The sequence below is a fragment of the Betta splendens genome, chromosome 22 (genome assembly GCF_900634795.4).
Source record: "Betta splendens chromosome 22, fBetSpl5.4, whole genome shotgun sequence".
Taxonomy (NCBI): domain Eukaryota; kingdom Metazoa; phylum Chordata; class Actinopteri; order Anabantiformes; family Osphronemidae; genus Betta; species Betta splendens.
Window position 1 is genome coordinate 14,732,337 of NC_040900.2, and position 26,294 is coordinate 14,758,630.

The window sequence follows — 26,294 nt, forward strand, 5'->3', positions numbered from 1 at the left end:
GAACGCCATAACCAAGTGGCTGGCATAGTATACAGGAACATCTGCGCGGAGTATGGACTGGAAACCCCAAGGTCAAAGTGGGAAACACCTCCCAAGGTGGTAGAGAACGAGCGAGCCAAGATCCTGTGGGACTTCCAGATCCAGACTGACAGAATGGTAATGGCGAACCAACCAGACATTGTGGTGGTGGATAAAGAGCAGAGGAAAGCCGTAGTGGTGGATGTGGCAATACCAAGCGATGGCAACATCAGGAAAAAGGAACATGAGAAACTAGAGAAATACCAAGGGCTCAGAGAAGAACTGGAGAAGGCTTGGAAAGTGAAGGCCACAGTGGTGCCTGTGGTGATCGGAGCACTGGGGGCAGTGACCCCCAAACTGGAGGAGTGGCTACGACAGATCCCTGGAAAAACATCCGAAATCTCAGTCCAGAAAAGTGCAGTCTTAGAAACAGCAAGGATACTGCGCAGAACCCTCAAGCTTCCTGGCCTCTGGTAGAGGACCCGAGCTTGGAAAGTGGATGAGACCACCCGCGGAGGGTGAGAATAGAGTGTATATATATACATATATATACACTCTGTCTTTACCATCGCTGTATCTATTAAAGTTCAGAAAAATATCCTAAATTCATGGGGACATGTAAAAAAGTAAAAATATAGGGGGGGGGAAAGGCATTATTTCAGAGCATGTGACATCTTAGTTGCTGTTGTTTGGCCTGAGGAAGGAGGTTTTGCTTAGAGTTTATGCATGCATACTTCTCTCCTCCTAGCCTTTGGACCAACCTACAGTACTTATACAGTAGTGAGCAAACATGGCAGACTGCTGCTCTGCTGGCAAAGTGTAAAAAGGATGTGTGGCCTGTAGATCCTCAGGTTATTTAAACAAGGTTTCTAATAAGGTTACAGCACACACTTCAACCCCTTTACTTGACTTTTCATTACTAGAGAAAATACCATGTTTGTCTGTTCTTAACCTCACTGCAGTGACAAAAAGGGCAGAGCAGCCTTGCAACGTACAAGTAGAATTGTGTAACATGATGTCAAAACCTGCCTAAACCATGTTGTCAACTTTATCTACAGGCTTTTTCTAACTAAATTCCATATAAGTATATCATTTTAGCTTAAACATTTTTCACATTATGTCTAGAAAAGTGATTCAAATTTTCATTTTTGCTTAGTCAGCAAAATACTTACTGAAGTCATTATTAAGACAGCCCTTTTTTCTCATGTTAAGGTATTTCCTCTTTTTGTAGTGAGTACTTTAACCATACGATTAAAACTAATCAGAACATAATGTTGTATTGTGTTAACAACGATGACTGACTTAAGATAATGGCATTTTGTTCTTACCGTGCTTTCTCTTGAAAATGGATAAAACAAATACTTTTTACAGCTTGGTATTTGTACAATTCTATGGTGATACACTTAATTCTTTACATTATTATATTGCATGCATCTTAAATTAGTCACAAGTCATTTTAAATGATCAGTTTTGGTCTTTGTGTTGCAGGGGACATCATATTCAATGCTCGATATCCAGAGTTACCTCCAGATTTTATTTTTGGAGACGATGCTGAATTTCTACCTGAACCCTCAGAACTACCAGTGAGTATCTGGAACATGTACAATCCAAAATGTGTGATTCTTCTGCAGGAATGTGCACCATGCAGCTCAGTTCACCACATGTTTAGTTTTGGTTATTTGCCATTTAGTTAAGCCACAGCTTGTCCTGCACCTTTTAAAATGAAGTCACTTACATGGTCTTGAATGTCACACGCCTGAAATTGCAAACAAAAATCTGAATTAGGCAGGTAACCTAAGGAAGCTGAAGCACTGCCATATGCACCCATTAACAAACCAACATGCTTCAGCCACTGTGGTTGTGTAGCGTTAGACAGCTGAAAATGTTGCACTAATTGACGGTTGCATTTCACTATGCCATACCCTCTGCTTTGACAGATTATTCATTCTCCGATCTGACATCACGAGCCACGATTCAATAAACTACTGTAGCCTTGTCACTGTCAGATTATGCAAAATGTATATATTTAATTAGCTGTGTAATAACAACAATAATGGTTTTCCAGTGGTTCTGGAAAACAAATACTGCAGAAATTGTTCTTTATCATCGATCAAACAATGGTGAAAGGGTTTTGTCCTTTATGAGAATTGATTTTGACGGACTCCGCTGTTTAGTTTAAGTTGAGGTGTAGTTTTGTTGTGTGTATATTAAAATAAGTTGCTGCTCAAGAAGAAGCGGTTACAACATGACTCTAAGTAAAATTTGTGCATGTCTTAACCTCATTTTATTTCCAGTCTCAAGCATGACATCCCAGGTCTGGCTTAGCCGATTTCATCTGATTCAGGTTTACTTTAATTATGTATTCTGTTTCTGTATTTTGCAGTGTTTTAAGCAAATACATTTACTGACTAAAACCTTTACTAATAAGTTTTTTTAGAAGTACTTGTAGTACATCATATCTATGTATAAAGCTAACTCGAGAATTCCTGCCCTAATAAAGTTATAGATCTGACTACTAGTATTATAAATTCAGTCAAAGTAGCAAAATCTACGTAGAACATCAGGGATACTGTGGGAAATCATACATAGCTTAACATGTAAATGTGTATTACACTACAGACACAAAGTAAAGCAATAAGAAACTTGCAAAATGAAAACATCTGAAAGTCCTGTAGTTGGCTTGCTGTAAACCATGTGCCGGGCGGAACCATAATCATACAGTATATTGTTTATGCTTTGCTTGTTTTCTGTGACTAATTTGCTTGTCAATCCTCTTTGCATGCGCAGTAGGACTAACATTATCCTCCGTGTTTTATTGTGACGGAGGCAAACGCAGAAACAGGCTAAATCACCCATTGTGGACTCATGGTGCTTTGTCATGTAAACAGCACAATAAAACTTACCTGGTTTCAGTTCTCTACACCTAACAGCCATTCAGGTATAAAATTACGAATTATAAACAGTTTAATAACTATGGAAGCAAAAAAATTTATAGATTGAGAGCTATTGATATTACAGTGACCAATTAAGAAACATTTTGACTGGTCATGCAGCACCATCCTCACGTGATATCACCTTACTTTCCAATAAAGGTTGAGCCACATTAGAATTTTGTAATGGAAACTTTGCTCTATATAAATTTTTTGTTATCCACTGTTAAACTTAACAATAGACTTGGAAAATGATTAGGCCTTGGTGAAGATCTGGATGGTGCTGGACACCTCTTGTTTCTATAAAGCATTAGCCATGCAGTTATGACAGGTTATTTCTGAAGCAGAATAGCTTTGAGAAGTTAAATTCCCCTACTTGTGTCAGAGTCTGGGCGAGGAGAGGGGCGTATTGCTCACCGTCTTCTAAATCCAGCTGTGCACATAAGGGGAAGTCCCTCTGCTGAGCCAGAGCCTGGCAGCGCAGTGCTTGTTTATTTTCTCACTTATGTTCTTGCTGTTTTTGCTGTTCATGCTTTCATAATCCCTCTTCATCTGTCTTCCTGTCTCACTGAGATGCCTGCTTCGAAATCCTCCTGCTATACTCCCCGCTTTTGCTAGATGTTTTCAGTTTGTATGGCACATACCGCTGTTTTTCTTTTTTAAACCCAGCAAGTCCTTAGATTTTCCCCTCATATATCCTGGCAGGGTGAATTGACCTAATAATTCTGGGTGTTGGGTTGAAATATTATTGGAACATCTTAAAAAATGTTTTAGGAACAATATTATCTGCCACATAAAAATGAACATAACGTAGCAGCATCTTTTTCTTGCCTTTGTTATCAGTTGGGGGTAAACATTAGACTAATTTTAGGTCCTCTGTCAGTGGCTGGTTGAAATCTTAATGTCTCAGCAGTACACCCTTGCCTTGTTTACAGCCAGCCAAGGGTATCATTAGCCTCTGTTTAGCCTTGTGTTTTTCCGTGCTGTCATCAGGCCTTGAATATGTTTGTTATCCATTTTTTCTAGTTAGGCAGAAAAAACATATTGCTTTTTCCAAAAAAGATACAAACATTGACATGAAACAAACATTTGCATGAAACATCCGCACTTTGAGCAACTATGTTGAACCTGCATGGCACTTTAGAATGGACTCATTTAAACATAGATCTTTTAATATAGTAAAAGATGTTGCATATGAAATAAGTACATGAATTCCACAATTGGATGATGGCGAGTCACACAGATTGACCTTTGATAACAGCCAAGAAATAACAGCAGCAATTGTCCCAAATTCATGGACGTTCACTGTTGCAGGGGGCTGTAAAACTCTGTGGTGAGTGCAGATGCAGACTAAATGGCATCCAGATCTTGGCTAATTGGCCACCACTGCAGCTCCCTAACTCAGTGCTTTAATATAAATGCTATAAAACTTGTTTTTAAGTGGCCACTCATGCTAAGCCCCACACCACCTTCACGGCCTTAGTTCTCTGTAGCTGTGGCTGTGGAAAGTTGTCTAACATGCTAAAGGTTTCATGTGGGGCAGAGAGTGAGCCCTTGCTCCTTTCAACACGGCAATAAATCTTAGTCCTCTAAAATTGTCATCATCACTTGACCACTTTTATACACTTGTGGCAGTCTAGCTAAATATGTAATTGGTACCAGTTGGTAGTAAGTAAGGATCAAGAACAGTTGTATGGTACATGAACGTGATGCTGATTGGACACCAGAATAAAGGTTTGGTACTGAAGGAGCTTTTTAACAAAAAAGAAAACAGATTTTTTTATATTCTTTTGTTGCAAAAGATTACGATTTGTTGTGGGTAAGGGTTAATCCAACATTATTTCAGGTAGGATGTGCCTTAGTTTGTAGTAGAGAAATCTGACTTTTTGCAATCAAAGTCTGAGCTTAACAACACAGGCTTTTAGAAAAGTGTCTCAAACAAATGAAGGCTTCATAAGAAGAATTTGTGAGGCTTATTGTTCCAGTCTGAAAGAAGTAACAATTTTGATTTGATGTGGGGAACACTGAGCACTGTTTTTATCCTCCCTCAGCAGTGGTTAACCTACAAAGATCACACCAAGAACAAGACGTTTAGTCACAAGAAACTTGGAGCAATGAAGTAAATATAAAGAACACTAATAATAAGAAAATAATATTTGATTTTCCATCCATCAGTTTAAATCATGTTAGTTGGTAAATATTTGCTTTTAAGTAGTCATATCGTCAGAGATATTTTGTGTTCAGCTAACATAATTCAATCTTGTTTTACCTGTTGACAGTCATGGTTTAATTTTCTGAGTAAATGTTCTACCAGATGTGATCATTTTACTTTATTCTGAAGCGTTGTGTTCAAGTAATTCATCCCAGCAAAACAGCCATGTCCAGTTTGTAAAAACATATATGTGATGACATTGCTGCCTTTTGACTGTGTCAGCTTGCCATTATTAATGGATGCCTGGATTCTACAGAAAAAACCCATCTTTATTCATTCAGAAATAAAGACTCAGGTAAATGTGACCAAGCCTTCTTCCATTAATTGAAGATGTTACAAAGCGGTATTTATTAGAGCAAGTTCTTTACTGGTTGGATGTTCTTTGCATTCTTTACAATATTTCATCTTAATCTCAACAATGAATTTGAAGTTTTTCCTGAGTGATGAAACACTCTAGTCAGGAAAACAGTCAGAAAAACAGCCTGTTAACAAACATACGGTTGCTGCAATCGGCTATACCTATGTAGGTGGAGGAATGTCTGAGTGTGAATGTGTTTAGCACACCAAATCTAGTGACAGGAACACATCAGAGTAGAATCTACCCACGGGCTGCTGGGAAGAATAACCAAAGAGGAGGAAATGACACAGGAAGGGAGGGGAGCTGGACAGCATTCCCTCATGTAGAAGATGCTGTTGCATCACTGTTTCTTCTCTAATTCTGTTACTGGCAACTTGAGAACATAAACTTTTCATTCTAATATCTTTGTGGAAAATCCCAACATATACGGTATATAAATCTCATTCAGTAGAAACACCCAGATGTGGTCAGTCACTTATAAGCATTGCATTTATGAAAACTAAACATTATGAGCCATGTGTTCTTGTCCAGTAAATATAAACCATTTAGATAAATGACGGTTCCATGATAGTGAGGCAGTTGAATAAACAACACCGGACTTCTGGTTCACTCACAGTGACCTGAAGAAATGATGCAATGCCCATGAATTTCACGATGTACTGTAGAAATCTCACAAAAATTAGGACAATCAACAGATTGCCTTAGTGTGTAGTTCACCCTGTATGTCTGCAAAGCTAACAATATTAGATTGATTGAGCTGATGCATTTCACACTATTTATTATCATTGCAAACTTGTAATGTATAATAAGTGCCATTGATTGAACTCTGTCTTTCTCATGAAGGAACAAAAATATACTCTGATATTCTCTATGGCTAGCCGTAAGCAAGCAGCACGTACAAACATTTAAAATTGTACCTCCCCTCCTTACTCAGTAATGCTACTAGTTGTCTGTCCTACCATCCCTTTCAGTGTGTAATGTGTCATTTGTCTGGTCTAGACATGTCCGGTGATCCGTGCAGGCACTAAACATTGTGGGAGTTCCCCCTTGTTTTGCATCTGTGTGTGCGTGCGTGCGTGCGTGTGTGCGTGTGTGTGTGACACAAATTCAAGGTGAGCTTCAGTGGCCTCTGTAGGCACATCAGCTTATCAATCTTCAGCTGTTTCCCTTTATCCACCTTGACTTGACTGAGTGTCTGTGGATTTGTAGTCTCTTGTTTTCTCACACGTTAATTAGCTAAATGTAAAAATTATGCCTTAATTCCTGTTTTATATACTTGAGTGATCATACTTATAACTGTGCATTTACTATTTTTTTTATTATCAGAGAACTTGTGGTTTTAACCATGTAGATGTTGTTTGGAACTTACATATTTCGGGATTTATCCAGAAAAACTGTGTGAATTATAAATCAAACCTAAGTATTTTTCAGTAGGAACAGGATGCATCCCTGGCTGTTCCTTCTCCATCACGATACTGAATACCAAACTCGTCCCATGTTACTACTCTAACAATGGACCTCAGATGGCCCATAAAGTAAGATTATTTCACCCTGGGCCCATAGTGTACCAACTGTTGCTCCTACTTCCTTCCTGTTTTAGGGAATAATGTGTTCCAGCTTTTATTAGAGTTTATTATTGGCAGTGTTCACTGACAGCTCTGGGAATGCTTTTAGTGTTTAGGTTATTATTTGCTACTAGAGATGACTGGTGTAAATGGACTTGTTGGTTCCAAAACACCATTGTACATTGGAGAAAAGAAGAAATAAAAGTGTCCAGCTTAAGATGAGACAACCGTATCAATCCTTGCAGTGGACTAAAGCAGTTACGGAACATCATTAATAGTAGTACGGAGAATTTATATTTCTGTGAACAAGTTGTACTGTGTTGGACATAAACCATGCGGCTCACAGTGAGAAACACTGGGCTGAGAATGCCAAGTGTCTTAAACACATGACAAGAGCAATTTAGCATGATCTTAGACTTGGCACTCTCCAGGGGCGAAACAGGGTGTGAGCCCACACTTGAATTAAAGACTAACAGAGATTAATTTAATACTTGGGAGTTTTTTAATGCCTCACACTTTCAAGTCTACAGCGATTTATTGGATCAGGTTGCCAGCATCTATAAAAATCACATTTAAGACATAAAAACAAATATCTTCTCTTGGCCTATATAATTATCTTGCATTTTCAGATGCCAGTCCCTCTCTTATTGGCCTAAGATAAATATTGGATGGAAGATGGTACAGACGGATGGCACACGAAGACATGATTCTGTCAAGTTGGGTCTATTCACTGTGATTATGCCCAATTTAGGTGTACATTTTGTTCCCAAAGGAATATACTGTTTCTGCATATGAATCCTATGATCAACATATTTGTAATAGGTTTTAGGCTTGTTAACCGATGTAATTCTAACATAAAGAAATAACTATTTATGTATTGTATATTAAATAGTTATTTGTTGTTTTCTTATTGTAGTAAACAGAAGTGTGATTTTTTTTGTGAATTGTTTTGTTCAGCAACTGTTTCAAAAACTACTGGATGGGTTACCATGATAACTTATTGAAATTTATTGAAGTTAATGGCTCCTTTCACGAGTCACCCTGGACTTTTCCTTCTAGTTTTGCTGCTGGATTAAAACTGCTGGATGCAAATAATTTAGCAACTACTGTGACATTTGGTGCTGATGTTCGTGTTTTTTATAGAACAATGCATAAATGGCACCAGAATTTCTGACTATGGATTCGTCTACATATATTACCCTTTCAACCATTTTAAACTTTAGTAAGGTTTAATATCATTGTTTAACTTTCATTGCTGTCAATCTCTTCAAAAGTCTGAAACATCTTTGAGCACATGGCAGACTCTCAGACTACAACTACTTCCTGTTTTTTTTTTTCTGAACCTGCCCCAGCAATGGCCGGGCAGAGAGTTTTAAACGCCAGGTAGGGCCAATCACCGCAGCTCAGGTGATTCGGCAGAGCGCAATGCATTCTCGGTATGTAGGATGTGACCATTTTCAACCACTTCCATTTGCTTATTATGCTCTCATTTATGCTTTTACTTTTTTTTACGCTTTTATTTTAAATTATAAATCACTCACTTGTTTGCCCATGAACTTACAATAGTTTTAATTAGCAACTTGGTTTTGTTTCTGTTACAAAGCAAAGTACAAAGTTTTCTAGTTCCCATCTACCAACTGTGCTATTTTGATTGTGTTGTTTTTTTTGTTTTTTTTTTCCATTGGCTTAGACATGAATACCCAAAATGGTAAATCCTAATGCTAATCCAATATATTTTTAATATGCAGTTTTTAACATTGATATTGAATCAAATCCTAATATCTTAATGTAATACGATTATACATTGCTTCTTTTACACATATGCACTCTATTCAAAAAAGGAGGGTATCAGTGGTTTATTTGTTAGAGGTGACTGGTTTTATCATAAGCCAAGTTTAGGAGTAATCATTTGACACAGGTTTAGCCAGTGTGTTGTTAAAATAACCGGATTACAAGGTCCGGATTGAAACAGGGTGTATTGTTCAGGCCTGTGAGATCTACCCCCTGTGGATAAAGGCCTTAGAACGATGTTCCTTTCATACAGAATAATCTAGAGCACATGTAGGGGATTCTTTTGTGTTTTTATCATCAAACGTCAAATCTCAGCTTTCAAATAGCTTTGATTGCGTCTGTTGCAGCTTTTTTTTTTTTTTTTGTAATGCATCACGTCTGTACATTTTCTTTTTATTAATTTTGGCACTGTAGTCCTTTGCAAAATGCATAAAATCAATTCAGCGTAGAGTCTGGACACACTCATGTCGGCACACAGATGTGTGAAAACACCAGGACATTGCATTACTAGGTAGTGTACAGCCAGGAAAACTACATAATCCGCATCAAAACTCACTTCAAGACACTTTTAAGAGTAAATTTTAAACTATATAGAGTTTGGAGTGATTGGATGGAGAAGGGTTAAATGACCTAACCACAGGTTATGACAAAATACCTGCAACCATCAACTGCTGTACTTATCTTAAGAGGTTATCATTTGCCAACAAATAGACATTAGCCTTCACATAAGTAATAAATGACAATAAAACACTATTGTCTAGTTTCAGTTTTGAGAGAAAGGAGGTATTTTAAAATGTAATGGCTACTGGGATCTCTTCTTATGCTTAATGGAGCTTTTGGCAGCCATCAGCCTCTGACTGGATGTGCTTCTCTATCCAGCCAGCATAGTGTGTAGTGGATGTAAAGAATTGTCCAGGATTGTGTGGATATTAGAAAAAATCCACCTTTCAGCAACAACATGAGGATCCAGTGGTCTTGTGGTTCCACTTTCACGCGTTTATATATATTTTTAATTGACGTACTGTTAGTTTAAGTTGAATGGAACCAACCCATGTGAACAAATGCTATGAACCCCCGTGAGTATCTCTTGATTCTCGCACTTGATATTGCACTTGATCGCCTGAATTTTTTACTTTGAGGATTGTTTCCCTTTAGTTTTGGCCTAACATACAGAAAAGGTACATGCTTGACGTTTGCTTTTTCACTTTTAATTTCAACATTAATATTTGTTAATTGCACTTGTGCCATGTTCACTTTAGCTAATACACCTAAGAGTTGATCACACATTATTACCTACCAATCAAACTGGAGCTGTAGAGTCTCAGAATCATATTCATTGGACTTACATAGGCCTAAGGTCCTATAACCCATGCATTGTTTTTTTGTTGTTGTTGTTGTTTTTCCCCTCCTCCCTGACTCTTTTTGGCCTCAGCAGAGTTTCAGTAATATTCTGTGTCACAATCCTGATGCAGCACTTCCTCAGTCTCTCCTTTGTTTCAGCTTGCTCCTACCACAGGGCATTGTCTGCTGGTTTTGGACAGTGCCAATCCTTGTTTGCATCCCCTCCTTGTTTCAGGAATCCCAGAATTGCTGGTAACCACTAGTGGATCAGGACGATGAGGTCACCGTCTTTGTTTAGCCTGTCGTTGCCATACAACAGCCCCCACCCTCCCCTTTCCGTGGTATGAGAAGAGGGTGTAGAATTGCTATAAAACAATGGAAGCTTTCTCCATTGGGTTGATATGAGCTACAAGAGCCAGTCAGGCAGACAGAGAGGCATGGTGATTGTACACATCTTGTTTATGGTACCTCAATAAAATCATTATTAAATTGTACAGTATTTCCAACACTTGCTATTCTTTTGACCCTCTCATCTATGACCAAAATTACTCTATGGGCCTCGTCTGCTGTTCCTGTAGATTAAGTTGCATTTAATTGGCCTGTGTCCTACTGCATGAAACAATGACAAACTGTAGTTACACATTGACTTTGGCTTTGCAGTTTTGTCATTAGGTTGCATAGCTTGTTGATCCCCAACTCATACAGTACATGCAGTTTTTCAGCAGTATATCACTTTCAAAGTGACAACAATTCAGTTTTGCTTTTTAAAAACCTACATCATTTCTAAAACTAATAAGGCTTTTTTTCATTATCATCTTAAATAAAGGAAGAAAAAAAATCTCTTTTATTCACAGATTAGGTAAATTGTGATTATTAAAAATTCTGAAGATCTTTTGACTTGATGTCCAATACATATATACATATATAATACATCCAATACACTTAAATTTGAATAAGTTTATTGATGTAAGTTAGGTTTAATAATGTTACACTCTTCTAATCAAAATTATTAATAAATTATTTGTTTGAATATGTTGTAGCCTAGTATGATACAAAATGTAGTTCAACTGTAGAGGCAAAAAAGTTTACTTACTTATACTTTTTTACAGCTTTGTTGTGTTAATGTTTCCCAATCCTATTTCTGTGATATTGTAAGGGATTAATTAGTATCCACAGAGACTTTTAATTTGTAAACAAGTCTAATTCTTGTCCAGCTGAACAGCTGAAGTTTAGATATTTATAACTCATAACATTTAAGCTTACCTTAATGAACAAAATGATTTGTGTCACATCATGTTGATGTAAAAAGGTAGTAATGATGTGAAAACTAGATTAAGTTCAAAGTGTTATTTCCTCAAGGGAGCATAAATCTTCTTAAATTAAGTAGTATTTGAAAGTCCAAATAGTGCAGTAAACTCATTAAGATGCTCTTTTTTGTAGTCTTTCTTCGCATGCCGCTTTGTCTATTATTAAACTCTCAAAACATTTATTCTTGAGAGCTCAACCATCCATTTGTCTTTATTAGACGTGACATGTTTCCTGCAGTTTGTTTTTGCAGTGTTGTTTCACGTTAATTATAGGCATTTTATTTCTTGCGCATCAAAGGAGAGGTTGCCCTTAAGAGGGGAAAGAAATGTGCCCTCCAGAGGGTCACTTTGAAGCCAGTCATTAGTGACAGTTGGTTGCATACTGTATGATGTAATTCTGTACTATAAAGTTGTACATTGATCTTGTGCCTCAGTCAGTTGGATCGGGTGTTTAGTAAAAAGGGGGGCATTTGGACAAGGTTCACAAGATAATCAGATCATATTGTCTTATTATTTGTTTGTGACCTGTATTGCCTTGCATCAATCAGTGAGACAGCAGTATGCGGTCAGAAAAGGGTTTCAGGGGGATTGAGGGTCCTTTTTCATACAGTTCATTCTATACGCTTTTGTTTCTGATCTGGTGAGAATAATCGTTTCATTAGCACTTTTTTCACTTTTTCCCTAATCCACACCACATTCTGTATCCAAAGGAACAGTACAGTAAATATCTAGATGTGTGTGTTTTATTAAGATAATGCTATTAGAAGAAAAGTCACCTCAAATTTCTTCACTTTGTTTTTAATACAGTATTGAAATTTCCTAGTCCATTTAATCAGTTCAGAATTTTGTGTGATTCTGCTCCAACAGGAAATTGAATAAATGCCACAACACTGCTAATTCTTTGCTTATTGTATTAAAATAATTGGGTTTTCATTTCAGATGCTTACATGTTGAACCATTCCACAGAGCCATTGTCTGTGAATATGAATGTTCTGGTTTTTTTTTTCCCTACCTCAGCACCTGGTCCAGTGGGACGCAGGAAAATCAGAATGTTTGCTCCAGCTGGTGAAGGAGCTCCTTCAGCAGTACCATCAGTACCAGTGCCAGCGTCTACGTGAGAGCTCCAGACTGCTCTTTGAGTATGATAGCCTTCTGGAGGATTCCAGCTACCACCACAACATGGAGGTTTATGCTGGACGCAAGAACAGTTGGGTAAGTGACTGCTTATTGTCTGTGTTATTTCCTGTGTCATTTCTTCAAGCCTAATATTGTTATTAATATCATTTTACTGAGCCCATTTTTAATGTGCTTGTTCTTCAGACGGGCGAGTTCTCAGCACGTTTTCTTCTTAAACTTCCTGTGGACTTCAGCAACATTCCTGTGTATCTACTTAAGGTAAGCCTTTTAGAAGTAGACAGTAACATCTTCACTTCTTCTATAAGTATGGAACAATTTAGATTCATTTCTTTACTTGCGCGTGTCTAAGTGATTTTCATGTGTGGAAACTGTGGGTTTGTTTACATTTACAGTAAACTGACCAGAATAGCTTGTTCTTAGACGATATTTTTTCTGAACCTCACAATTAAGTGCTGGTTTGAGATTAAGGTGATATTTCAGGGAATGATACGTTGGTTATGGTTGGGCTAAGGGCCAGATTAATATGTTGTATTTAGTTATGATGGTTAGGATAGGGGGCTAGGAAATTCATTATGGCAATGAGTGTCCTCACAAATATAGAGGTACCAGTATATGCGCGTACAGACTCTGGTCTTGAGGGCTGCAAGTTGACTAATCAGCAAGCCGTCACACTCTATCTGCTCTGAGCTGCATGGTGTCTGGAGGCAGCATAGCCTGAACACCCTCCCTCTCTCTCTCTCTCTCTCTCTCTCCCTTTTCTCATCAGTGATTGCCTTTACCCCTCTCTCGCCCTATCCTTCATTTCTATCCCCCACCCCCCATCTTTAACTGTCTGCTGGCTTTATGGCTTTTTTTCAGCGCATAAAAGGAAATGATAGCAAACATAAGGGAAACGGCAACCTTCATCACCATCACATCAGCTTTCATCCCCATGTCTCTCAGACCTGAAGCACTGAGACTCATCCCTCTCTGCAAGCTTTGACTACTCTGAGGTCCTATTTCAGAGCCCTGTTGCCTGGCATAATAGAAATAGATAATTTTTTTTCACCTGCAGTAGGAACATTTCAAGGCCCACCTGAAGGAACACTGTTGGTGACTTTTCTTTTCCAAACAAGCATCCTGTCACACATGCTGTGGTGGTTCATATGCAGAGGCTTTCAAAACAGGCAGACATAATGGCATCTTTAACTAGTGGGTGGTGGTAGCTGTTACAACGGACACAATGTTGTCAAAATAATATTTTGTGATAGAGTCTCAAATATGACTTTACACTCCTGTCACCCTAATAATATTAAATGATTTATAGACACGTTCACATGTGCTTCATGATGTCCTAAGCAGATATGGTAAAGAGAAAATATACACTTACAGTGAGAAAGTAACGAACATGGGCCCTCACCTTGTCCACCTACACATTACAGAGGCATAGAATTCTACATTAGGCTGGACTGTAACACAAAAATGTACTGTATGCCATATCCATAACTATCCATAACAATTTTCTATTTGACAGTTGTCATACAAATACTTCTGTTGCTGTAAATTATGTCTAGAATCAACTGCTTATGTTTTTTGCCTATTTATTCACTGCCAGAGCAGCTGAAGCACTGTTAATTCACCACTGCAGTGTTGTGACAGAGTGATTAGTTACGTCCTATATACTTTAAGAATACTTACTAGAAACACAATAATGTAACATTATTATTAATCAACAACCTATTGCTAATCAACAAATTAACTGGTTAAATAGAGCTCTTTGTTATTAAGATGTGAATTTTGAGTTAATTAAACCAAATAATAATACTATAAAAAGAAGCAAAACTTAAATTTTGTCTTGAGTACAATTATGACATTTCCATTATTATAAAATTGAGGAAACCTTTGAGCTCACCTGAAGAAAAAAGGGTATCTAATTTAATTTGAGATAGACAACTAAAACTGCTGGGCTCATTGATAAAACAGATGCATTCCTGTTTCATATAATCCAGCTGTCTGCACCATCACTTAGACTTCACAAGTGTTAATGCAGCAGGCATGTGGGTTATATTTATTCATATTACAACCTATTCAATCTAGCCAGTCCTTACAATCCTACAAAAGACACAATCTCTTAATTGTGAAATAAAGAGTGAAATGAAAAGATGATGTTCAACAGACAGATAGAAACAATCAGTCTTGTACTATAGGTAAGGGTCATACTGTTGGCCCTGATTTGAATCAACCTCACCATCAAACCATGAATGCCCTTGCTTGAAGAGGCTGTGTTTTGGCAGTGAAGCGGAAATGTGTTCAGACATAGGCTACTCTGCTCTGCTAGCAAATGCTGAGATGTTGCTGGTGGGCACAGAGCTGTGGAGGACGACTGTTACCTGGAGCGAAGCATCCGCTTGGTCTGAGCTCACCACAGTGGACATGTTTACCTTCCTGCATGGTCTGCCCAACCTTGGGGGTAGGGGAAGGGGGTGGTTTGTAGTGCTGATTATTCATTTATTTACTTATTTGAAAAGGGGCAGCCCATTAGAGTTAAAACATAAGAGTGGGAAGGTGAAGGGAAGATAGTGAACGCAAACAGATGGATAGTTTCTTTTCTTTTAAAGTGGCGCTTGGTGCTCTTGGCCTCATAATTTCTCATGTACTGTAGTATCTCATACTTAACCACTTAAAGTCCCCTTTCCCTGCATAGCTTAACTTATGTTGGCTGTTGCACAAAAGGTCTGACTCTTGTAGTAGAAGAATCTAGTTAACACATTTATATTATTTATTCAAGGTTAATTTATTGCACCATCACTTAGACTTAAAATTTAACATGCACAAAAACATCTACCAGCATTGAGAATATGTTTTTATAGATTAACGTTATGATGTTGTTGTTTTTTTTTATTATTTCCTCTGTCTCTCCTTGTGCTGTAGAGTATGTATATGTGCAGCGGCGGCTTGCCCCCAAGTGTCCACACTGATCAGCATGGAGTAATGCTACATTTGTGACTGAACCCTCTGCTCTCGCTTCACTTGAGCTTTGTTTCCCCCACAAGCACTGACCCATGTCACCAGCTCCAAAGTGATTCTAGTATATGCATGTGGATTGTACTGTGGATTGCGTGCGGTTCTGGTCCTCAAGCGGTTGTCATTGATCCAACAGGATGTAAGGAGTGAATTAACTCTTAACAACAAACATAATGTAAACATAAATTTTAATGTGATAAATGATGAAACACATGGAATATTTAGAGTGGAGTATGCTCTATTATCACTTCAGTGAGCAATTACATCAGCGCTGCTGTTAAGATTCACTGCCATTTAAATCATGGTTTGCCAGTCAAGTGCCATTTCATGCACATAATATGATGTAGGACTGGGCAGTATGGAACAAAAGATGTTCATAATTTTATATCAGTCATTACTATATATCACAAATTGCTAAAAGAGCAGTACATTTAAATGTTGAATTGCTTTTTGAATTGCTGATGGATCTGCAAACATAAACTTAACCTCCATGATGAGTTTAAGGAGGACATTATTTAGCTCTGTGCCTCCCCAAATGTAGTAGTGCATGCTGCAACATGAGCACTTGCATCTAATTATTTTTACTCTAATTATCGCCCTTCCAGTACATACAGCATGTGTACACACACAGACACACACATACATTTTTAACCTTTGTCGTTCAATAGGCTCAGGGTAGAGCAGAGCCTGGGGCACTTATTTTATTTATTTATATAGTTACTTGTTTAATTTTTGTGATGCCAGCTTTACAGACAATATTTCTGTACTTCCATTAAGTGTTGCTCGCCCAAACAATGCCACCTTTTTGCTGTTGGCTTGCAAATCATAGATTTTTTTTCGGTAATGTTCCAGGTTGGAATTAGTGTTAATATTTAATTTGGATTATTATTCTAAGTGTGTTTTGGGAATTATAAATCAAGAGAGAATATGAGGAAAATAATTTGTTGACTGCATCAGTCATTTGTTTGTTGTTTTATAGGAAGGATATTCCACTGAAATTGTGTATTGAATATTTACCAATTTAGCGGTGCTACCAAGATACATAATTATACACAGCACATACAATGCAGTGGCTGTTCTTTGCAGGGCTTTTGAATATGCATGTTCAATAATATTGTTGTGGATGGTAAATTGATAAATTGCTGAAGGCATGCAACAATACAGAGTTTAAAATGTCATTTGAATAATTAATGTTTAGTTAGGTTTATGCCTGTTTGTTTTGTTTGTTTCCATTTTTGTAGCCAAGGATAAAAGCTAAAGCATCCTCGTAACCCCTAGCCTGTTTCACATGTAGCATTTTAATGTCAAGTGTTTTGAAGGAATCAACCCAGAAACCTTCCTGATAGTATGGGGTCAACCTTTCATTCATTCAGGGGGTAGATTAAGTAGGTGGTATTTAAATCAGCTGATTCAAGTCTTGTTCCAACTGCACATGACTGGAAACCCTGCTTCTTGTTGCCAACTGAAAGTCCTTTTTCATGTTTTTTTATTTTTAATTTGGGGCATTTTTGGAAAATGTTTCAAAAATGCTTGCTTTGATAAAATCTTGATTTTTGAGTTTAAGTAATAATTTACAGTGTCCCAGCTTTTTGGAATTTTGGTTGTACAGTAGGGCTATATCTGGTTGTGCGCATGTTCACCTGTGCTTATTAATAGCATTCATATTTGTGTATTTATTTATAACACATATTGTAGCTGTAGTCAATTAAATCTTGTTACAAACGTCCTCGACTTTTACAAATTAACTAAATCTTAGCTTCTAAGCTCTCTTGGTAGCTCACTGGCTGATGAGCGATCAAACCCACAGACAATACTTTGGGCCACTAGAGGCCAAGAAACCGACTTACTCCCCTGCAGGGACCTTGTAAAAACCTGGCTATGCTGCTGACAGGCTATGACCAGACTACATAACTTGAAACAAGCCAACATAGAAACAAAGTGCAACAAACCGACAAATGAGCTGTGTGGGGGAATTCCTTAAATACCAAATATAGCAATCGGGTGTAATTCAATTCAATTCAATTTTATTTATATAGCGCCATATCACAACAAAGTTATTTCAAGGCACTTTACAAAGTAAGGTTTAAAACCTCACACAACTAAACCCAACAAATCCCACATACAGCAAGCATTTAATTTGACAGCAACAGTGGAGAGGAAAAACTCCCTCTCTAACGAGGAAGAAACCTCCAGCAGAACCAGACTGGATGTGGGCGGCCATCTGCCTCGACCGGTTGGGGTGAGAGGATAGAGAGATAGAAAAGCACAGCAACAGCAACAAGCAACAACAAGCAACAACAGAGCACAGGCAGGATGGTAGGACCAGGGACTGGATGCAGGCAGGATGGTTGGATCCGCAGCTGCCCATCACAGACACCAAACTTTGAGTCCAATGATACCTGTGGGTGAGGACAGAGAGGGAGAAAGAGTGGGGGTGGGGGGGGGGAGAGGAGAGAAGCACAACTACTGGACAGAAAGAGACAAGGTTAGTTAAACATGGGACAATGATGGGAGGTTATGGGACAGAGGAGGTAGAAGGAAACAGAGGAGCTCAGTGTATAAATTAAGTCCCCCAGCAGTCTATGTCTATTGCAGCTTAACTAAGAGATGGTTCCTGTGACTAACAATAATTGCCAGTGACCTGAACCATCTCTAACTATAAGCTTTATCAAAGAGGAAGGTTTTAAGCCTAATCTTAAAGGTGGAGAGTGTGTCAGCTTCTCGAACCTGAAGAGGGAGCTGGTTCCAGAGGAGAGGAGCTTGGTAGCTAAAAGCTCTGCCCCCTGTTCTACATTTAAACACTCTAGGAACCGCAAGTAGCCCAGCGCTCTGAGAACGAAGTGTTCTGCTGGGAGCATAAGGAACTATAAGGTCTTTAAGATAAGAAGGAGCTTTATCATTGAGTACTTTGTATGTGAGTAGGAGAATTTTAAATTCTATCCTACATTTTACAGGCAGCCAGTGCAGAGAAGCTAATGTAGGAGAAATGTGATCTCTCTTTCTAAGTCCTGTCAGAACTCTGGCTGCAGCATTTTGAATGAGCTGTAGGTTTTTTAAGGAGCTGTTAGGACATCCTATGAGTAAGGAGTTACAGTAGTCCAGCCTAGAGGTAACAAATGCATGGATCAGTTTCTCTGCATCGCTCTGAGAGAGGATGCTTCTGATTTTAACTATATTTCTAAGGTGGAAGTAGGCGGTTCTGGAGATTTGTTTAATGTATGATGTAAAAGAGAGATCCTGGTCAAACATGACACCAAGGTTCCTCACAGTAGAATCTGAAGCTAATGTTATGCCATCCAGGGTGGCTCTCTGACTCAATAGTGTCTCTCTCAGATTTTTAGGCCCAACAATAAGAATCTCGGTTTTATCTGAGTTTAGTTGAAGGAAGTTTTGGGACATCCAGGATTTGATGTCTTTTAAACAACCCTGATTTTGGCTAGTTGATCTGTTTCATTTGGTTCCAAGGACATGTATAGCTGAGTATCATCTGCGTAAAAATGAAAATTAATAGAATGCTTTCTAATAATCTCACCTAGAGGAGACATGTATAAGCTAAACAGAATTGGACCCAGCACAGAACCCTGTGGAACTCCATAGCTAATCCTTGTGCGTGTGGAGAATTTATCATTAACATGAACAAACTGGAATCTGTTCAACAAATAGGATTTAAACCATCCCAATGCTGTTCCATTAATCCCGATTCTATGTTCTAGTGTCTGTAATAGAATGTGATGATCAATTGTATCAAATCTAACAGGACAAGGACAGAAACTAGACCATTGTCCGAAGCTAATAGAATATCATTAGTGACTCTAACCAGAGCTGTTTCTGTGCTATGATGTTTTCTAAATCCTGACTGAAAATCTTCATACAGGTTATTCCCACTAAGGTGGTCAGATAATTGTTTAGCCACGATTTTTTCCAGAATCTTGGAAATAAAGGGTAAATTTGAAATGGGCCTATAGTTGGCTAGTTGTCCAGGGTCAAGGGTTGGTTTTTTCAATAGAGGTTTGACCATAGCCACCTTAAAAGCCTGTGGTACATAGCCTAGTTGTAAAGATTGGTTGATTTGATTTAATATGGATGAGCTGATTAAAGGTAGAACTTCTTTGAGTAATCTGGTTGGGATTGGATCTAAAAGACAAGTGGACGACTTGGAAGAGTTAATTATTGAGGTTAACTCCATATGAGTTATGGGGGAGAAGCTATCTAGGTAAGACAGAGGATTTAATAAATTTAAAGTTAATGGATCTAGACAGTGCTTTCTGTCATTTGGAAGAAGTCGCTGCTGAATGTTTTTTCTAATGATAATAATTTTATTAGTAAAGTAGTTCATAAAGTCATTGCTGCTGAGATTTAAGGGGATAGTAGACTCAATACAGCTATGACTCTTTGTCAGCCTGGCTACAGTGCTGAAAAGAAACCTGGGGTTGTTTTTGTTTTCCTCAATTAGGGAGGAATAATATGTTTTTCTAGCAGCACAAAGTGCTTTTTTATATTTCATTAGACTGTCCTTCCATGCAATGCAGTTTACATTTATTTTGTTGGAACGCCACTGTCTTTCTAGTTGTCTAGTCCTTTGCTTTAGACTGCGGATGTCTGAGTTATACCACGGAGCTAACCTCCTCTGATTCACTGTCTTCTTCTTCAGAGGAGCCACTGTGTCTAACATTGTACGTAGAGAAGCTGCAGCATCATCTACAAGACAGTCAACCTGTTCATAAGGATTAAGGTGACTGTTCTGTGTATCTGCAAGACATCGAGGCAAAAGATGATGGAATCATCTGCTTGAATCTGGCAACAGCATTGTCAGATAAACATCTGCTATAGTAACATTTCTTTCCAGCTGTTATAGGGTCAGTTGTGCTAAATTCAAAAGTTAATAAGAAATGGTCAGATAACAGGGTTTTGGGGAAGAACTATTAAATTATCAATTTCAACTCCATATGTCAGGACAAGATCTAGAGTGTGGTTAAAACGATGAGTGGGTTCATTTACCTGCTGTGTAAAACCAATAGTGTCTATTAAGGAGTTAAAAGCAGTGCTGAGACAGTTGCTGTCAACATCTACATGAATGTTAAAGTCTCCCACTACAATGACTTTATCTGTGCTAAGAACTAAGTCAGATAAGAATTCAGAGAATTCAGTTAAGAACTCTGAATATGGAGCAGGAGGACGGTAAACAATACAAAACACAACTGGTTTCTGAGTTTTAGAGTCTGGGTGAGAAAGGCTCAGAGTGAGGCTCTCAAATGAGTTATAACTATGTTTAGGTTTAGGAGTAATTAATAAATCTGATTTATAAACTGTTGCTACTCCTCCACCTCTACCTGTACTTCTTGGAACATGATAGTTGATGTGACTCATTGGAGTCGACTCATTTAAAGTAACATATTCATCCTGCTGCAGCCAGGTTTCAGTGAGACAGAACAGATCTATGTGATGGTCACTTATCAAGTCATTTATTAAAAAGAATTTAGATGAGAGAGATCTGATATTTAATAAACCACACTTCATTAGCTTACTATTACTTTGTTCCGTGTAAGTGATGAAAATGCTTAACCAGATAGGAAACATCACACTTATGCACCAGACAAGACAAACATGATAGCGCTCCCAAATCTGGAGTGCCAAGGTGTCACAGATCTCTTTGTAGATACAAACCTCTTTTGCAATAACAGATTTGATTTACTTTAATGTTGAATGTGTTGCTAGCGTACTTGATTAAAGCTTTGAGGGTACCCTATATGATCACAAACTGCATGTTGCATGTACAAACTCTAGATATATTAAAATAAAAAGCCTGAAACAATAAGAGAACCTTCATGGTAGCATTTGCAGTGGTACGAGTTCTAGAGTCTTCTCAATCTGAACACCTGACTATGCCTTAAAAATACATTAAGTAAACACCTCCCCCTCAAAGCCCAGATTAAGACAGCTGAAGAGTGACACAAAGCCACTTATGTGACGGCCTACACCGCATTCACTGAGTCATCACTGCCAACAGAGCACCTTTTTGGGACTCCAGGTTGACATTTCCCCCACACCCCACTTGTTTTTGGTGAGGCCATACATTAGTGGCCATCCGGGGTTTCCAATAGGTAACTCTAAAGCCTCCTCGTCTGGCAGCAGCTGTGGTTATCTTGCCTTTCCTGTTGCCACATAATTACTGCTCCTTTCTCAACGGCGCATGAATCTTTCGTTGCGGTTTTTCGTCCAGCTTACATCCCCCATACGGGTGGCAGTTGAGCTTTTGGAGAAGTCGTAGCTGAAGATAGCCTGCTGCGTCACATGATGGGTCTTTCACAATTGTCCTCACAGACTTGGAAAATAACTCTGTGGCCATTACATACAGTACAGATGAACATACAGTGTTTTTCTCACCGTATGAATGTGACGAAGGAGGCAATGGCTGTATCATCAAGTGTGACTATAGCACTCATCATTTAGGATCAGCTAGGGCTATAATTAGTGATACTTGGTGAACGATTACAGCTGGTCAGCCTGCCTGTGTTGAACATTGTGCCTTTTTCTATGATATGACCAGAATAAGAAATTCAGTGACTGTCTGCTGTGTCTCACTCATCTGTTAGTTTGATCTGCTGGGTTGTGGTTTTTACCGCATGACTTCACATCGGGTCAAAAGAGTTGTTGTCACTTGAGTGAACTAAATAGATTTCACCATTTCTGGGTCATGCCATCTAAAAAGACTGTAGTATTATCAATTCTGCTAACCACATGACAAATTTAAAAAAAATCATGCAGTAGTTGCCTTGAATCCATTAATTTTTGTCTTTCTGTACTTGACAGAAAGCTCTGGCCTGTGCGTGACTGTTAAGCATTTGGTGCCAAAGCAAGTGGTTGTAATTTGTGGCCTTGCTGTGCCCTTACACGGTAAACACTGACTAAGAGCTCAGGAATCTTAAGAGCTATAAAATAATTGCAGGTTACTCCCATAATGCCCAGAGTGTGTGCTCCCTGGCCCAACTCTGCCTCTTCTATCTCATCCCATCTTTTTATAAACCTCAAGTAGTGTCATGCAACAAAAGAACAAAAATATTTCTGCATTTGCACATTTGAGTACGTATGCAAAGAACCAGAAATTTGTCCAATAGGTTTTATAAAGTTTTGTTGTTGTACCACATCTGTTTCTACCACATTTCTATTTTAAAACGGTGTTAGAAAATTATTGCCCTCGGTACAGGAGGTGTAAATAGGGGTTAGTGTCCTCTTATTTACGAAGACATGTGTAAAGTAAAGAACCTTCTCACTCTGCATTAACATAGGTTGTTGACATCACACTGGTGTACAGTCTCATTGTGGCCCTAACATCAATCCTACATCTTAATACTGTTTAATGTGCTACAGAAGTATATTATTAGAAATTGTATTTTATATTCTTTTGTACAGGTGTGCTTATAAAGTGGCCAATGTGTGTACACCACAGTATGTGACTGCTAGTAATAAAAATGCAAAGTCAATCTTGAGCTGTGTTTTGAATGAAATAAGGTTTAAGACATGTCAAGATGTGTTCATTTTGTTTTGATAATGATTTTCTTTTTTTTAAGTTGTGAGTGATGGCACATCTGTATAGCAGTGAGACATGGCATTTAGTAGAAAAGCAAGTTGCCCAAAAGACATCCTCAAGTAATTGCCAGTTTGGGCTTCACTAATGCAGTATACGAGTGAAATCTGAAAAGGCCAGCCAATGGTTCCGCGCAGATAAACAATTATGTGGCTTTTAAATGCTTGATGTATTATAGCTTGGTATGCTCTTGAAGATGAATTTAAATGTCAGGCATAACACATAACAGCTCTAAAACAGAAAGAGAGGAAGGAAAAGTATCAATAATTTATATCATTTTTTAAGTGTGATTGCTGTTTTTGTAATTGAATAATGTGTATTTCAGATAGCTTGTTTCCAATCAGGTATATTATCAGATCATACCAAATATAAGTAATTTCTATGTAAAATTGTGTAAAATGTTGTGAGACCAAATGGATGGCAGAAAAGCACACCCCTCTTTTGAGTCTGCTGACACAGCACACTAAAACTCTGTTGCAAGAAGCTGGATGCAGTTGCAAAACATGAGGATACAGTGGGTCGGTGGGATGTGGGTTATTGTCTAACATGTGTTTCATCAGTTGTAAACTTCATAGTGAGTAGGACCTGAACTACTGTAAAAATAACACCTGAACACCTGATGTGCTTTACTATTAACAGATCTGATATTTATTATATAAATGTTTAAGTCATTTTCAACATATACTGTAATCATCAGTAGGCATGGCCCAGTCAACCAGAACTTGGCCTAAACAGTTTTAAACTTTAAAGTAGCCTTAGTTCCAGTTTCCAGATTGAGACTGTTCAAAAATGGTGGACAGTATCTACAGCACTGAGCAGCATCTATCCCACTTCCACTGTTACTGCCAGATATTAGCAACAGTTGTTCTACTCGATGTGTGCAGATAGTTGTTTATGTAAGCTAACTTGTGATTAGATCACCTCTGATCTTTGCAATGACGATATGAAACCAAACATTGGTTTCAGTGGGAAGGAATATCATTCTTCTTGCTTTTTTAACAGTTGTTCTTATTGTCGCAATAGTCATGTACACTTGGAAGCCGTAAAATGGTAAATTCTAATAGATGAAATGTCAGCTCATTGCTGATCTGTTTTGTTTTACGTAACCCTGCAACATTTAAACTACTCCTTGTCCACTATCTGATTTGTCTTCATAAGCTCTGCAGCTTTGAGAAACCATGTTGTGATTACTCTCAGCTGCTTTAACATCTGGTGCTCAGCAGCTTTCAGCCTTCTGTGATCAGGTGGCACAATGAGAAGCTTAAAGAGAGACTTGTTGTATCTGCTGTGTTGTTAATATTACAGAGGCTTTCATCTCGCTTGCATTTCAGCGTGTCACGAAGAGAGAACAGTCATCCTGTGGCCATGGTGCTGAAGAGCACCTGTGGACTGGCGTGTAAACAAATAATCTTTTGGGTTACTGTATCTGTCAGCATGAATGTGACTGATCTTGCAGGCCTCTAATAAAGCACCTGTTGCAATGAAAGCATGAGCTTTTTTCTAAAACTGAGCTTTTTGTACCCAAAAGACCTGTCCAGATCTTTATGATGTGCTGAAGGAATCTGGGGCTTTAACAACCACCATAATTAATTTGTATTCATAGTTTGTTTTTTATTACTTAAATATTTCCCACATTTATTTTTTGAAGTAAAAAAGGTGACATGGGTTAAATTATTAAATAAATGACTGTACTTTGATTTCATATTTATCAGAATAGGACATTTAACAATGGCCTATCTTGCTAACGCTTCCAAGCAGTGGTCACACAGACTACACATACAGTAGCATGTATTTAAAGTCCATATTGTGCATGAGCCAGAGAGAACAACTGACTTGTGTTCTTCTCTGTAAACGTTCCTGCATCCAACCTCATAGACTAAAAGTAACATACTAATAAGGACAGTGATCTAAAGGGAGGTGTTTACAGTTGTTATAAGGAGGTTACACTATTGGCTAATGTAATAACTACACTGTATGACTTTGCGTATTCCCTGGAGGAGACCACGTGATCAGGTGAGAAGGCTGCAACCTCTGTCTAAACCCCATAAATAGAATGGCCATAGAAACCGTACAGTATTTTATCTGTGTTCTTGTAAATATCAATTTGTGGTTATAGTGATGCCCACACCCTGAAACACCCAGAGAGCCAAATGTAAATATTTGAACTTATGACATAACCATTAGTGTTCTTTCTTGCAGCACTCTGCCCCTGGTTCAACTTGTCTTTAGTTTTTAAGAATTTGACTGTGGCGATTTGCATTGACAGAGTTTAATTGACCGTAAACTAAATAGATGCATTTAGCATTTTCAGTAATTGACTTACTGTAAAAGAAATGATAACACTAAGCAAACTTGGGATAATATTAAAAAATATCAAATTTCAAAACATCTTCCTCAGTTTTGTTTTCTGGTACGTGTTGGGGCAGCACAACGAAGACAGGCAAATCAGAAGTTTCTTAAAGTGACACAGCAAAATCTGCTGCATATCTACAGTACAGTTACATCTCAACAGCATTTGGATTCGCATAAAGTCTTTACTCACTTGCAAACTCCTCTGTGTCATTTGTAACTGGAGCGTCCTATTGTCACATTTAAGTGGAAAAGAGCCTTTTTTATTAAGATATAAGTTGAAGTTGAGCATTTCTGTTTCTACTAAGGTTTTAACTGTGAGCATTCAGAGTGTGTCACAAAGTCTCTGGTAAAGGTTGCTTTGTGTTTATCATGTCCTCGGCTTTAAAGTATCTGTGCATTTCTATCCATTTACCCATCACTTGTGGGCAAAACTCTTGCTGCTGGATTGACAGACGCGCTGTAAACGATTCAGCCCCGAGTTGAGTTAGTCAGGCTTTTTTTTTTTTTTTTAAGATTCCTTTTTGTGACACACGACCCGTGGCACCGGAGCTCTCATCTCATCCAAGCTGAGGTGGTGAGCAGCAGCCAAGAACGTGAGCTCCTTGCCCTTGTCTGTCTTTCTTTTTGCTCTTTTTTTTCTTTTTTTGAATAATGTGTATTTCAGATAGCTTGTTTCCAATCAGGTAAATTATCAG

At 38.2% G+C, this 26,294-nt stretch overlaps 1 protein-coding gene across 1 annotated transcript in view; it reads left to right on the forward strand.

Moving 5' to 3' along the window:
- Positions 1-26,294, forward strand: part of babam2 (BRISC and BRCA1 A complex member 2) — a 56,876-nt gene that overhangs the window by 6,127 nt on the left and 24,455 nt on the right. The window contains exons 4-6 of the mRNA XM_029140186.3: positions 1,507-1,601; positions 12,540-12,734; positions 12,843-12,917. Coding sequence (XP_028996019.1) covers positions 1,507-1,601; positions 12,540-12,734; positions 12,843-12,917 — 365 coding nt within the window. The remainder of the gene's footprint in view (positions 1-1,506; positions 1,602-12,539; positions 12,735-12,842; positions 12,918-26,294) is intronic.